This window comes from Hyla sarda, chromosome 2, assembly GCF_029499605.1.
Source record: "Hyla sarda isolate aHylSar1 chromosome 2, aHylSar1.hap1, whole genome shotgun sequence".
NCBI lineage: Eukaryota > Metazoa > Chordata > Amphibia > Anura > Hylidae > Hyla > Hyla sarda.
The window spans coordinates 15,040,482-15,056,470 of NC_079190.1; the positions used below are offsets into that span (position 1 = coordinate 15,040,482).

At 50.2% G+C, this 15,989-nt stretch overlaps 1 protein-coding gene across 2 annotated transcripts in view; it reads right to left on the reverse strand.

The window, feature by feature from the left end:
- Window positions 1–15,989, reverse strand: part of ARHGEF17 (Rho guanine nucleotide exchange factor 17) — a 294,467-nt gene that overhangs the window by 18,543 nt on the left and 259,935 nt on the right. For both annotated transcript variants that reach the window (XM_056561223.1, XM_056561222.1), the window contains exons 11-12: window positions 15,084–15,202; window positions 4,068–4,281 (exon numbers count right to left, since the gene is read on the reverse strand). In XM_056561223.1, the coding sequence (XP_056417198.1) occupies window positions 4,068–4,281; window positions 15,084–15,202 (333 nt within the window). The remainder of the gene's footprint in view (window positions 1–4,067; window positions 4,282–15,083; window positions 15,203–15,989) is intronic.

Consider the following 15,989-nt stretch of genomic DNA (forward strand, 5'->3'; position numbering starts at 1 on the left):
TCACTGAGCCAGGTACTTACCCACTTGCACACATTTCCCCCCAGTCCAAGCATTCTAATTTTATGCACCAACCTTTTATGTGGCATCATATCAAATGCTTTGGAAAAATCCGGATATACGACATCCAGCAATTGCCCCTGGTCCAGTCTGGAGCTCACCTCCTCATAAAAGCTGATCAGGTTAGTTTGACAGGACCGATCCCTCATCAAGCCATGTTGATATGGAGTCATACATTTATTTTTATCAAGATACTCCAAAATAGCATTCCTTAGAAAACCCTCAAACAATTTACATACAACGGAGGTTAAACTAACAGGTCTATAATTCCCGGGGTCACCTTTTTACCCCTTTTTAAATATTGGCACCACTTCTGCAATGCGCTAGTCCTGGGGAACAGTCCCTGTAACTATAGAGTCCCTAAATATTAAAATTAGGGGTCTGCCTATTACATTACTTAATTTCTTTAGATTTCTTTAGAACACAGGACTGAATGCCATCTGGACCAGGTCATTTGTCCATTTAGATTTTTTGTAGGCGGCACTGTACTTCTTCCTGGGTTAGACAGGTGATCTGTACTTCTTCCTGGGTTAGACAGGTGACCTGTACTGGGGAGTTTACCTTATCTCGCTGTATTTCACCTGGCATTTCATTTTCCTCAGTGAATACAGTGGAGAAGAATTTGTTTAATATATTTGCTTTTTCCTGGTCCCCGTTTATAATTTCTTCCTCATAATTTTTTAAAGGGCCCACACTTTCATTTTTAACTTTTTTGCTATTTATATAGTTAAAGAACATTTTGGGATTAGTTTTACTCTCTTTGGCAATGAGTCTTTCTGTCTCTATTTTTGCGGCCTTTGTCTGTTTTTTTTACTCTCTAGCTTTTTGTCTCTATAGCTTTTTAATGCTTCTTCACTGTTACCTGTTTCCTTTATGAGATTCACAGGTCTCAGTCTCCCAATTTATATCAGGATAGTAAAAGTCCCCCATTATAATCACCTTATTCTGATTTGTTGCCTTGTTTATTTGCCTCAATAATTGATCTTCTGCCTCTTCCATTATGTTTAGTGGCTTATAGCAAACCTTTCTCAGAATTTTTTTATTTTTATCTCCATATATTTCTACCCATAATGACTCCACATTATTGATTCCCTCCCGTATATCCTCAAGCAGTGCGGCCTTCAGACTCAATTTCACTTAAAGGCAAACTCCTCCCCCTTTCCGTCTTGTCCGATCCTTCCTGAATAGACTATAACCCTGTATGTTGACCGCCCAGTCACAGCTATCGTCCAACCAAGTCTCTGTTATATCCACTATGTCATAATTCTCCTCAGACATTATCAACTCCAGTTCGTCAGTTTTATTGGTCAGACTTCTGGCATTAGTCAACATGCAATTCAATGGTGTATGTTTTTTCTTCCTATGAAGCCTATCCCTATTAACTATTCTAACCCCTCCCTCCGCTCCACCCCCAGGTACATTAATAAGTCCCCCCTCTCTATCTACACTATCTTCCCCCTCTATGTTGTAGGTTCCCTCCCCCCCAGTCCCTAGTTTAAACACTCCTCCACCCTTCTAGCCATCTTCTCCCCAAGCACAGCTGCACCCTCCCCATATTTCAGAAAATATTACCTTGGAGGTCCTTGCCTTAAGCTTGCAGCCTAAGTCCCTGAAATCATTTTTAAGAACACTCCACCTACCTCTTACATTGCCAATGGTGCCAATATGTACCATGACTGCTGGGTCCTCTCCAGCCCCACCCAGAAACTTGTCAACCCGATCTGCGATGTGCCAAACTCGAGCGCCAGGAAGACAACACACTGTTCGGCGGTCTTTATGAAAGATCGCCCTGTCTGTCACCCTAATAATTGTGTACCCCACTACCAGTACCTGTCTGGCCTGCCCTGAACTCCTCCTTCCCTCCTTACTGGAGCAGACACCCCCCTGGATCTGGGCTTCCAAATGAGCAACTCGCACACATCCTGCACAACAATATGCACCCCCAAACTGCTGTTCAAGGATTGCATACATTCCGCAAGATGTACACCAGACTGCCTTTTCCAACATGGAGGCCATACTAGATTTGGGGATTGCAAAAATTTACAGTATAAAAACCAATCAAATATTTCAATTAAACTCCCTGAATTAAAAGTCCCTTAATTTTAAGTACCTCTCACTTTTATACTTACACTCCCTTGTATACTTCACACTCTTGTATACAGACACACAATCACTAGCTCAGACAATCGCTTAGTATTCTTTCTGTTATAGTTACCAGACACCACCTCTCTTTTCCACTGCCTGGAAGTGAATGCAAAGGGGTCTTAAAGCCCGCCTTTAAAAGAAGGCACTCCACTACTTTAAAACTTATCCCCTATCTGCAGGACAAGTGTCTGATCGCGATGACACATACAGATCGCAAGGGGGCCCAGAGGTTGAAAATCGCTTGTCTATTAAAGACAAACCAGGCAGATCAGTATAAGTGACTAATAAAGGACAAATCCCCAATCTATTTTCCTATTATAATAATATAGCACCAACATATTCCGCACCACTGTACACAGATTGTCCCCATTCACATTGTACTATTACCTAGATTTAACAGATGGCATTGGTTTACCAAATCTGGATATTACTTTGAGTGAATAATATTTTGTCCTACAATCGTATCATGGCGGTATTATTTAAGCATCATATAGCACTAATAGTCATGCGCGGTATGGAGTTGTACATTTGTTGTACATTTTTTTATCTTCTCTATTTTCTTGCATCCTGGCAGTGAATAGGGGACAAGCCTGAAACTATTTATTTATAGGAGCCCCCCACAGTCGTATCACTAAACTAAAAATGGCAGTATTATTTATTCACTCCATGGCACTGATGGTTGTGCACTGTATGGCAGGGTTGTATTTTGTTGTATACATTTTATTCTGTTCTTTGAGGCATGTTTTTGAGACATACATTCATTCTTTGCAATAAACAGGGAAACCGCTCCCAAATAAAAATTGTTGTTCAAGGACCTCCAGAGCCTGGTTATAGGAGTTATCCAGCCTTACGGCAATATTACATCTTGGGGGTCTGACTCTCCACCCCCACTGGTCAGCTCTTTGAAGGGGGTGATGGTGTACAGCCTCTTCAGTGTTTATCAGCGCTCCTCCTTGCCCCGCCATTTTATGTGTAGTGGTGGTGCAAGGTGCTGCAGTGCTACCTGCTCTACTAAAAGTAATGTGATGCAGGTACGAGTGCAGGTCAACAGCTGAACAGCAGGTGGGCCGGGAGTCAGAAACCGGCTGATCGCAGGTAGGCCCATGAACTTGGGCACCATGGTTGTGAAGAGTGGAAACTGTGGTCCTAGTTGACTATGATGGACCGGTGTCTTTTCCAGTCCTATCATCTATGACAAGGATATAGTGGTCCACAGGGCAGATTAGGGTACGTTCAGACAGGCGGATCCACAGCGTGTTTTACACTATGGATCCGCCACCGATGGACCCCTACAGGGTGACCCAGATGTGCAATAAGACGATATGAGCAGACATACTGCTGCGATAAGCGAGTCGCTGCGCATGCGCGGTGTACTCGCACACATCGCAGCCGCTCCCCCTGCTCCCTGAGCTAGGTCGAGAACAGCCGCGATGTGCGAGTATACTGCGCATGCGTGCGGTGACTCGTACATCGCAGTGTGTCTGCTCATAGTGGCGTATTGCTGCTCTGAGCAGGCACATCTAAGTCACCCTGTAGGGGTCCATTGGCAGTGGATCCATAGCCTAAAATACGCTGTGGATCTGCCCTTCTGAATGTACCCTTATATAGATTAGACCAGTGGTCACCAAACTGCTGACCTTCAGCTGTTGCAAGACTACAACTCCCAACTGCAACATCAGGAGGTCCACAGTATGGAGACCACAGGTCTAGACCTATGGAAACAGTTTATTGTGAATGGTCCACCCAGTGACCATGGGGACAGATGTTCACCACATTTACCACTATTAGTTGGCTACTAGACAGACCTAGATCCCCGTGTTTCGTATTTCACAGACCATGCACTTGCATATTCCTCCATCCATTACCCAGCTTTTTCTTGGCCTCCTCGAAGGCTTGCTCAAAATGGAGCCTGGCGTCCGGGTTACTGAACTCGAATATGTAGCTTTCGGTGCCGTCCGCTTTGGTGGTGGTCAGCTCCACTTTATTCGGTGGGAAGGACATGGAGAAGGAAAGGGACTGCTTCTCGGCCAGTTCTCGATGCACGGACGCCATCATGTCCTTAATGACATCATCAAGAGTCTGTGGACACAAATGGGAGATACATTTACCACAGGCGTGTCCTTTAATTCATGGGGACAACTAATGTGACCCAGAAATGTTCTAAGTGTTCTCAGTACCCCCCCTCCCTCTACCAAACAGCTCATGCACAGTACAATAGCCAGTAGGGGGCAGCAATGAGCACAGGTGAACGCTCTCTGGGATCCCTATAGTTTAGTGACGTCTATCACCCTCCCAATATCCTTCCAGTCTATGCACGTGAACAATGCGTGTTTATCTACATCGAACAACAGCGCTAATGCCGAGAATAAAACCAGACGCTGCCAAGCGCCCCGAAGTCAATGACAAAATGATGTGTTTCCACTGAGACGGATGCCAAGAGTTATAAATTGTGAGTAGAAATATGCGGCCTGTAATATCTGACCCCGCCACATGGCTGAAAGACTATAACCATAAACACATTGTTATGCTATACAACATACATGGAAACACAGGCAATTTGTGTGATGTTTTACGGTCACAGCCAGAGCTGCATTCTCCACTTTACTGCTTTGCTGTTAACTCTCAGGCTGTGCGGATCCTACAGCAGTAGAGTTGCTAGTACATTGTCGGGCACGCTGTGCTGGTCTGTACTATTGCAGGTCTATAGATGCAGGAACTTACATTTCACTGCTGCTAGATGTAGTACGATCGTGTCATGCAGAAAAACAACACTACCCACAATGCAATGCTCCAGAGTGCAGTGCGATACAATGACTGGTCAGGCACTGCATCAATTCAGGGCTATTGTACTCTATGTAGGTTCAGCTTGGGATGTGACTGGAGTATAAAGATGGGGCATGACTAAGGCAGGGTCCACAACTGACCATGCCTGACGCCACAACTGACCATGCCTGACGCCACAACTGACCATGCCTGACGCCACAACTGACCATGCCTGACGCCACAACTGACCATGCCTGATGCCACAACTGACCATGCCTGACGCCACAACTGACCATGCCTGACGCCACAACTGACCATGCCTGACGCCACAACTGACCATGCCTGACGCCACAACTGACCATGCCCGATGCCACAACTCACCATGCCTGATACCACAACAGACCATGCCTGATGCCACAACTGACCATGCCTGATGCCACAACTGATGCAAAAATGCATCACTTGACATCTGGCCTTTTCACATTTGTAGGGAAAAGCAATGCAAGACGTGTATATCCAAGTCCAGTGTCTGGCATTACATTTTCTATACTGAATGACCCCCATTGACAGCAATGGTATGTAAAGGAAGTCTGGGCCAGGGGGAAAGGACTCGCCCAATAGATGATAAAGCTGCAACCACCAGGAACATGATGATCTCGGTCGTACATCATTTCCCTGGCAGCTGCTGCCCACCCAGGTATTCAGGACATGTATCCTGGGTCCCCAAAAGAGCACAGCTCTGTGTGCATCTTTTAGATGCGCTCGCAGCTGAAGGACAATACAGCGAGGCAGCCGGGACTTCCAATGGCGGCAGTGTTTCAGTACCACGCCGCCTACACCAGAAGAGAAGGAAGAGATAAAGAGATGAAGAGACGAAGAGATGCTGCTGAGGAACAAAGCGCTGGGAGGAGAAAGGGAGAGCCAAGTGACAAATGAGTTTTCTTCCTCTTCACGGGGCCTAATACTACAGAGGGACCTTCTACATTATGGGGGCTAAAAGGGGGCCTTACTGCCATGGGGATACAGAGCAGCCTTATACTCTATGGGGGCCATAGGGGGGCCTAACTGTAATATGGAGATACAGCGGCCTTAAAATCAATGGGGGTCAAATGGGGCCTAACTGCCACATGGGGACACAGAGTGGCCTCATACAATAAGGGAGCCAAAGGGGGGCCTAACTGCTATATGGGGCCACAGTGGCCTTTATACTCCATGGGGCCAAAGGTGGACCTAACTGCCATATGGGGACTGTCACGATTCGGCTGCCTGGAGGTGGATCCTCTGTGTCAGAGAGGGATTGGCGTGGACCGTGTTGGTGGACCGGTTCTAAGTTGCTACTGGTATTCACCAGAGCCCGCCGCAAAGCGGGATGGTCTTGCAGCGGCGGTAGCAACCAGGTCGTATCCACCGGCAACGGCTCAACCTCTCTGACTGCTGAGATAAGCGCGGTACAAGGGAGTAGACAAGAGCAAGGTCGGACGTAGCAGAAGGTCAGGGCAGGCAGCAAGGATCGTAGTCAGGAGCAACGGCAGGAGGTCTGGAACACAGGCTAGGAACACACAAGGAAACGCTTTCACTGGCACAATGGCAACAAGATCCGGCGAGGGAGTGCAGGGGAAGTGAGGTATAAGTAGGGAGTGCACAGGTGAAGATACTGATTAGGCCTGCTGCGCCAATCAGTGGCGCAGTGGCCCTTTAAATCGCAGAGACCCGGTGCGCGCGCGCCCTAAGGAGCGGGGCCGCGCGCGTCGGGACAACACAGACGGGGAATGGGTCAGGTACGGGAGCCGAGATGCGCATCGCGAGCGGGCGCGTCCCGCGTCGCGAATCGCATCCCGGCTGGGAGTGGTATCGCAGCGCACCCGGTCAGGAGGTCTGACCAGGGCGCTGCGAATGAGAGAATGCTGCGAGCGCTCCGGGGAGGAGCGGGGACCCGGAGCGCTCGGCGTAACAGGGACATAGAGGGGGCCTAATACCAGGTGGACTTTACAATATATAAAAGGCACAGAGGAGGGCTCACTACCATATGAGAGCGGTGTAAGTTTTGCTTTGTATACTGTTTTTAATGGTAATAATGGTCTTTGTATACAGGATACTGTATATATGATAATATTGGTTCCTTATATACTGAGGGTTTTTGTTAACTATGACTTATTTAGGGGTATATGGTATCACTTGTGACATGTCACACAGAAATGTCAAAAGCTGTCAGGTTTCTGAGACCCCCACCAATCAGGAGAAAGAGCAGGGGGGGAGGTGGGTGGTAGGTTGCTTCACTCCCCGGCTCTGGACAGTCCCATAGACTTATAATGGAGCTGTCCAGAGAAGCTTTAAAAGAAAACTGCAGCGCTAGCAAATGTAATAATAACACAAGTTATATAAGTTTCTAAATGGGATCCATTACCTGGCTGGTCCCGTTTCTCCGCTATGCCGCCACCGGAAGTCATCTCCTGGTCTCCTAACGCAGGTAGCGTCAACCTATTATTCTCTATCGAGCCGCCATCTTGGTCAACGCTACGTCACAAATGCCCATAATGCGCCGGGGGATTTCTTCACGCCCACTGCGAATTGTTCCGAAGCTAGAGCGGGGAGGAGCGGGGAGGAGCGAGGGCAGAGGCCGAGATCGCACGTCTGCAGGACATAAGCCACGCCCCTTGGGTTCGGAAATCTCACCCCCCCCCCCCCGCTCTTACATTGAACAAGAAGCAGGGGGAGAGCAGGGACGTATACAGCTCTGTACACAGCTCCATACACAGCTCCATCCCCCGCACACAGCTCGGTACACAGCTCCATCCCCTCCCCCTGCTCTGTCTCCACAGGACCTCATCTACCACGGGGAGGCTGAAAGTTTGCACGGGGAAAACACAGAGCGGGGGAGGGGAGAGAGGACGTCCGTGCAGAGCTCTTTCACCTCCATAATGATGTGTGAGGAGGATAGACTGCACTGCACAGGGCTGAGGATTTCTGTGTGTGAGGAGGATAGACTGCACGGGGCTGAGGATTTGTGTGTGTGAGGAGGATAGACTGCACTGCACGGGGAGGATTTGTGTGTGTGAGGAGGATAGACTGCACTGCACGGGGAGGATTTCTGTGTGTGAGGAGGATAGACTGCACTGCACAGGGAGGATTTCTGTGTGTGAGGAGGACAGACTGCACTGCACGGGGAGGATATATGTGTGTGAGGAGGATAGACTGCACTGCACGGGGAGGATATATGTGTGTGAGGAGGATAGACTGCACTGCACAGGGCTGAGGATTTCTGTGTGTGAGGAGGATAGACTGCACTGCACAGGGCTGAGGATTTCTGTGTGTGAGGAGGATAGACTGCACTGCACGGGGAGGATTTCTGTGTGTGAGGAGGATAGACTGCACTGCACGGGGCTGAGGATTTCTGTGTGTGAGGAGGATAGACTGCACTGCACGGGGAGGATATATGTGTGTGAGGAGGATAGACTGCACTGCACGGGGAGGATTTCTGAGTGTGAGGAGGATAGACTGCACGGGGAGGATTTCTGTGTGTGAGGAGGATAGACTCCACTGCACGGGGAGGATTTCTGTGTGTGAGGAGGACAGACTGCACTGCACGGGGAGGATTTCTGTGTGTGAGGAGGATAGACTGCACGGGGAGGATTTCTGTGTGTGAGGAGGATAGACTGCACTGCACAGGGCTGAGGATTTCTGTGTGTGAGGAGGATAGACTGCACTGCACGGGGCTGAGGATTTCTGTGTGTGAGGAGGATAGACTGCACTGCACAGGGCTGAGGATTTCTGTGTGTGAGGAGGATAGACTGCACTGCAAGGGGCTGAGTATTTCTGTGTGTGAGGAGGATAGACTGCACTGCACGGGGAGGATTTCTGTGTGTGAGGAGGATAGACTGCACTGCACGGGGATGAGGATTTGTGTGTGTGAGGAGGATAGACTGCACTGCACGGGGCTGAGGATTTCTGTGTGTGAGGAGGATAGACTGCACTGCACGGGGAGGATTTCTGTGTGTGAGGAGGATAGACTGCACTGCACGGGGCTGAGGATTTGTGTGTGTGAGGAGGATAGACTGCACTGCACGGGGAGGATATATATATATATTAGTGTGTTGTGTATAACGCTATATATATATATATATATATATATATATATATATATATATATATATACACACACACACACACACACACACACACACAGCATTATACACAACACACTAATATATATATATATATACACATCCTGTGCAGAGTTATACACAGCACATTAATATAACTCAGCCCTGGTTGGGATACACTGGCATACACACACAAAAGGGACTACAACTCCCAGCATGTGTCATTCAGTAGTCCCCCCCCCCTCACACATAGAAATAATCCCCAGTATGATATTTATTCCCCTGCAGTCTATCCTCCACACACACAGAAATCCTCAGCCCCGTGCAGTGCAGTCTATCCTCCTCACACACAGAAATCCTCCCCGTGCAGTGCAGTCTATCCTCCTCACACACAGAAATCCTCCCCGTGCAGTGCAGTCTATCCTCCTCACACACAGAAATCCTCCCCGTGCTGTGCAGTCTATCCTCCTCACACACAGAAATCCTCCCCGTGCAGTGCAGTCTATCCTCCTCACACACAGAAATCCTCCCCGTGCAGTGCAGTCTATCCTCCTCACACACAGAAATCCTCCCCTTGCAGTGCGGTCTATCCTCCTCACACACAGAAATCCTCCCCGTGCAGTGCAGTCTGTCCTCCTCACACACAGAAATCCTCCCCGTGCAGTGCAGTCTGTCCTCCTCACACACAGAAATCCTCAGCCCCGTGCAGTGCAGTCTATCCTCCTCACACACAGAAATCCTCAGCCCTGTGCAGTGCAGTCTATCCTCCTCACACACAGAAATCCTCCCCGTGCAGTGCAGTCTATCCTCCTCACACACACAAATCCTCAGCCCCGTGCAGTGCAGTCTGTCCTCCTCACACACAGAAATCCTCCCCGTGCAGTGCAGTCTATCCTCCTCACACACAGAAATCCTCCCCGTGCATTGTAGTCTATCCTCCTCACACACAGAAATCCTCCCCGTGCAGTGCAGTCTATCCTCCTCACACACAGAAATCCTCAGCCCCGTGCAGTGCAGTTTATCCTCCTCACACACAGAAATCCTCAGCCTCGTGCAGTGCAGTCTATCCTCCTCACACACAGAAATCCTCAGCCCCGTGCAGTGCAGTCTATCCTCCTCACACACAGAAATCCTCAGCCCTGTGCAGTGCAGTCTATCCTCCTCACACACAGAAATCCTCCCCGTGCAGTGCAGTCTATCCTCCTCACACACACAAATCCTCAGCCCCGTGCAGAGCAGTCTGTCCTCCTCACACACAGAAATCCTCAGCCCCGTGCAGTGCAGTCTATCCTCCTCACACACAGAAATCCTCCCCGTGCAGTGCAGTCTATCCTCCACACACACACACAAATCCTCCCCGTGCAGTGCAGTCTATCCTCCTCACACACAGAAATCCTCAGCCCTGTGCAGTGCAGTCTATCCTCCTCACACACAGAAATCCTCAGCCCCGTGCAGTGCAGTCTATCCTCCTCACACACAGAAATCCTCCCCGTGCAGTGCAGTCTATCCTCCTCACACACAGAAATCCTCAGCCCCGTGCAGTGCAGTCTATCCTCCTCACACACAGAAATCCTCAGCCCCGTGCAGTGCAGTCTATCCTCCTCACACACAGAAATCCTCCCCGTGCAGTGCAGTCTATCCTCCTCACACACACAAATCCTCAGCCCCGTGCAGAGCAGTCTGTCCTCCTCACACACAGAAATCCTCAGCCCCGTGCAGTGCAGTCTATCCTCCTCACACACACAAATCCTCCCCGTGCAGTGCAGTCTATCCTCCTCACACACATATATCCTCCCCGTGCAGTGGAGTCTATCCTCCTCACACACAGAAATCCTCCCCGTGCAGTCTGTCCTCCTCACACACAGAAATCCTCAGCCCCGTGCAGTGCAGTCTATCCTCCTCACACACAGAAATCCTCCCCGTGCAGTGCAGTCTGTCCTTCTCACACAGAAATCCTCCCCGTGCAGTGCAGTCTATCCTCCTTACACACAGAAATCCTCCTCACACACAGAAATCCTCCCCGTGCAGTGCAGTCTATCCTCCTCACACACAGAAATCCTCAGCCCCGTGCAGTGCAGTCTGTCCTCCTCACACACAGAAATCCTCCCCGTGCAGTGCAGTCTATCCTCCTCACACACAGAAATCCTCCCCGTGCAGTCTATCCTCCTCACACACAGAAATCCTCCCCGTGCAGTGCAGTCTGTCCTCCTCACACACATATATCCTCCCTGTGCAGTGCAGTCTATCCTCCTCACACACAGAAATCCTCAGCCCTGTGCAGTGCAGTCTATCCTCCTCACACACAGAAATCCTCAGCCCCGTGCAGTGCAGTCTATCCTCCTCACACACAGAAATCCTCAGCCCCGTGCAGTGCAGTCTATCCTCCTCACACACAGAAATCCTCCCCGTGCAGTGCAGTCTATCCTCCTCACACACACAAATCCTCAGCCCCGTGCAGAGCAGTCTGTCCTCCTCACACACAGAAATCCTCAGCCCCGTGCAGTGCAGTCTATCCTCCTCACACACAGAAATCCTCCCCGTGCAGTGCAGTCTATCCTCCACACACACACACAAATCCTCCCCGTGCAGTGCAGTCTATCCTCCTCACACACAGAAATCCTCAGCCCTGTGCAGTGCAGTCTATCCTCCTCACACACAGAAATCCTCAGCCCCGTGCAGTGCAGTCTATCCTCCTCACACACAGAAATCCTCCCCGTGCAGTGCAGTCTATCCTCCTCACACACAGAAATCCTCAGCCCCGTGCAGTGCAGTCTATCCTCCTCACACACAGAAATCCTCAGCCCCGTGCAGTGCAGTCTATCCTCCTCACACACAGAAATCCTCCCCGTGCAGTGCAGTCTATCCTCCTCACACACACAAATCCTCAGCCCCGTGCAGAGCAGTCTGTCCTCCTCACACACAGAAATCCTCAGCCCCGTGCAGTGCAGTCTATCCTCCTCACACACACAAATCCTCCCCGTGCAGTGCAGTCTATCCTCCTCACACACATATATCCTCCCCGTGCAGTGGAGTCTATCCTCCTCACACACAGAAATCCTCCCCGTGCAGTCTGTCCTCCTCACACACAGAAATCCTCAGCCCCGTGCAGTGCAGTCTATCCTCCTCACACACAGAAATCCTCCCCGTGCAGTGCAGTCTGTCCTTCTCACACAGAAATCCTCCCCGTGCAGTGCAGTCTATCCTCCTCACACACAGAAATCCTCCTCACACACAGAAATCCTCCCCGTGCAGTGCAGTCTATCCTCCTCACACACAGAAATCCTCAGCCCCGTGCAGTGCAGTCTATCCTCCTTACACACAGAAATCCTCCTCACACACAGAAATCCTCCCCGTGCAGTGCAGTCTATCCTCCTCACACACAGAAATCCTCAGCCCCGTGCAGTGCAGTCTGTCCTCCTCACACACAGAAATCCTCCCCGTGCAGTGCAGTCTATCCTCCTCACACACAGAAATCCTCCCCGTGCAGTCTATCCTCCTCACACACAGAAATCCTCCCCGTGCAGTGCAGTCTGTCCTCCTCACACACATATATCCTCCCTGTGCAGTGCAGTCTATCCTCCTCACACACAGAAATCCTCAGCCCTGTGCAGTGCAGTCTATCCTCCTCACACATCATTATGGAGGTGAAGGATCTCTGCATGGACGTCCTCTCTCCCCTCCCCCGCTCTGTGTTTTCCCCGTGCAAACTTGCAGCCTCCCCGTGGTAGATGAGGTCCTGTGGAGACAGAGCAGGGGGAGGGGATGGAGCTGTGTACCGAGCTGTGTGCGGGGGATGGAGCTGTGTACCGAGCTGTGTGCGGGGGATGGAGCTGTGTACCGAGCTGTGTGCGGGGGATGGAGCTGTGTACCGAGCTGTGTGCGGGGGATGGAGCTGTGTACCGAGCTGTGTGCGGGGAATGGAGCTGTGTACCGAGCTGTGTGCGGGGGATGGAGCTGTGTACCGAGCTGTGTGCGGGGGATGGAGCTGTGTACCGAGCTGTGTGCGGGGGATGGAGCTGTGTACCGAGCTGTGTGCGGGGGATGGAGCTGTGTACCGAGCTGTGTGCGGGGAATGGAGCTGTGTACCGAGCTGTGTGCGGGGGATGGAGCTGTGTACCGAGCTGTGTGTGGGGGATGGAGCTGTGTACCGAGCTGTGTGCGGGGGATGGAGCTGTATATGGAGCTGTGTACAGAGCTGTATACGTCCTCGCTCTCCCCCTGCTTCTTGTGTAATGTAAGAGTGGGGGGTGTTGTGAGATTTCCGAACCCAAGGGGCGTGGCTTATGTCCTGCAGACGTGCGATCTCAGCCTCTGCCCTCGCTCCTCCCCGCTCTAGATTCGGAAAACTTCGGAGAGCGAAGAGAAGGGGAGAGAGCAGAAGCTAACAGGAAGCTGGCGCAGGGAGTCATGGGAAATGTAGTCTTTATGACATGGCTGCTTACTGCTACAGGTGGCAATTACAAGAGAATGGCTGGGCACAATTTGACATATGAGGTATCGTTGGAAAGGTCTTTGAAAGAGCGATCAGATGAGGGTAACTTTTTTTTTTTTATGTATGAGCGCTGCAGATGTCCTTTAATGTTATATAAGTATTTTTGTTGTTATATACCTTATTAGTGCTGTTGTGGTAGAGGGTGTGATGAGGGCAGATGTTGTTACCCTAGGGGAAGATGGCATTAACCCCTTGTATTCGTGACGCCAGGGGTGTGGTTTAGCCTAAAACCAACCAAAGGTATAACGCTGGATCCTGGGCTAGGCACGGGGGCAATAAAGACTCTGATGCCAAGTTACGGACAACGGTAGCTTTACTGAGGGTAGACAGATGGTAAAGTCAATACAGTTCATCCAGGGCCCAAGGAGGTGACCAGTGACGCAGAGACCTTAAGGACTTGCTGGGACTTGTAGTAGGACTGGACAATTGAATGCAGACCACGCTGACATGACAGATGACAGGGACTGACTTGACTCATAAAGCTGTGACTTTATCTTACTTGACTTGATGGCGGCTGCAGGACTGGACTTTGAGGTCTCCAACACTCTGGATACACACACTAGACAAGACTGCACTGGACCTCAGCAGAAGAGAGAGAAGCTCCACCCAGGGCTTATATGGGGGAGACTAGCAGGGAGCCCATAGGTCACCCCTGGGATCACCTGGTCACTGGTACCTCCTGGGTAACAATCACATGACATAACTCTTAAAGAAACAACACATTTTATAATACAATACACTGCAGAACATATGTACAGGGGGGAAACAGGTGCAAGGGGCCCGGGGGACACTGAAGGAGGCTGCCTGACAGGACAGCAAGGGTACGGGGTAACACCTCCTGTACTGGGCCACCACACTGTTGTGGGGGAATATGGGGAGGCAGGCGGGCCGGTACTGAGTGCTTGACCACTAGGCTAAAATTTGCCAGCCTGCCCCTGATGGGATTGTTTCTGGCATACGTTTCCTTTGGGCGTCTTTATTACAAGCATGCTGGAGAGGAAGTGACCCGGACCCGAATATATATGATCGAGCAGAACTCAAAGTATTTGCAGTTACTGAATATTCCAAGCAGAACGCGCGCTGCCATTATACGCTTCTCCCTCTCTATGTTTATCGTGTCGTGTCTAGACATGGCGGTGCGTGCGCGTCACTATGAAATCCTAATTATATTTGCTCACGCTCCATAACACGATAATTAACTTGTTTACAGCGGCGGCGGTGAGGGCGAGATTTCATTCTTCGTGGAGAGGACGAGCTCTAGTTAGGACACTACATCACATCACACGTGTTGTGTTACTGTTGGGTAGTCACTTGTACCCACCAATCCCATGGAATGATGTTGGCCTACCGCCCCAAAAACAGCCAAAACTTTTCAACAACAAAAATAATTTTTACCATGATGCAGCTCCAGCCACGGCCATCGATTTGGATAAGAATCCCTCCTCCCCCCCCCAACATAGTCTCCCCAAATCTTCCCAGTTTCTTAGTAAAATCTTTGAAAACTCTTGACTATCATGTTTGCTGACCTGGTGCGGGAAGCTGAGGGTCTCGGAGAGTTTGCTGATCTGCCCCATGGTGCTGAGATCTTCATCTAGCCTGCCGATGGCCTTCTGGATGCTGTCCCTGTTCGAGGTTTGGGACGTTCCTGTCCAAAAGGATGAAAACCTATTCAGTGCGTTACACTAGATATACAAGCAAAATAATATTATATATAATATTATACTACAACCATCATCATACAGTCCGCCATTTGTAAGGTTGGGTTGTAATATTACAGTGCCTCATCTGAGGTAAAACTTTCTAACTTATTTGACTCCCTAACTTAAAGGGGCACACCGCTGATAGACATCTTATCCCCTATTCAAAGGATAAGGGATAAGATGTCTGATCGCGGGGGACCTGCCGCTGGGGCCCTCTGCGATATCCCACAGCACCCAGTGTTCTAAACAAACACCGGGTTCCCGCGGCAGTGGTCGTGATGTCATAGCCACGCCCCTTTTAACGTCACACCACCCCCCTCCATTCATGTCTATGGGAGGGGGCATGTCGAACGACATGCCCCCTCCCATAGACATGAATGGAGGGGGCGTGGAGTGGCGTCAAAAGGGTGATGTCACGATCACGGCTTCCAGCTCCGAGCGTTCGGAACAAAATGTTCAGAACGCTTGAGCACCGGAGAACCGCTTTAAAGAAGCACTCCATAGGTTATTATTAGAAAATAATAAAGAGGTTCTTGTGTGGTGTCGGGTGAGGATAATGTGTGAATTAACCTTTTCGTAACGCCAGGGTGTGGTTGACCTATACACCACCGAGGTAGGCCAGCTTCACCTGTGCCAGGCACAGGGCAAATAATTACTCTGACGCAAGGTTACGGATAACTGGCTTGCATTACTGAGGTTGGAAAGATCCGTTACAGCGCAGATTAGCGTGAA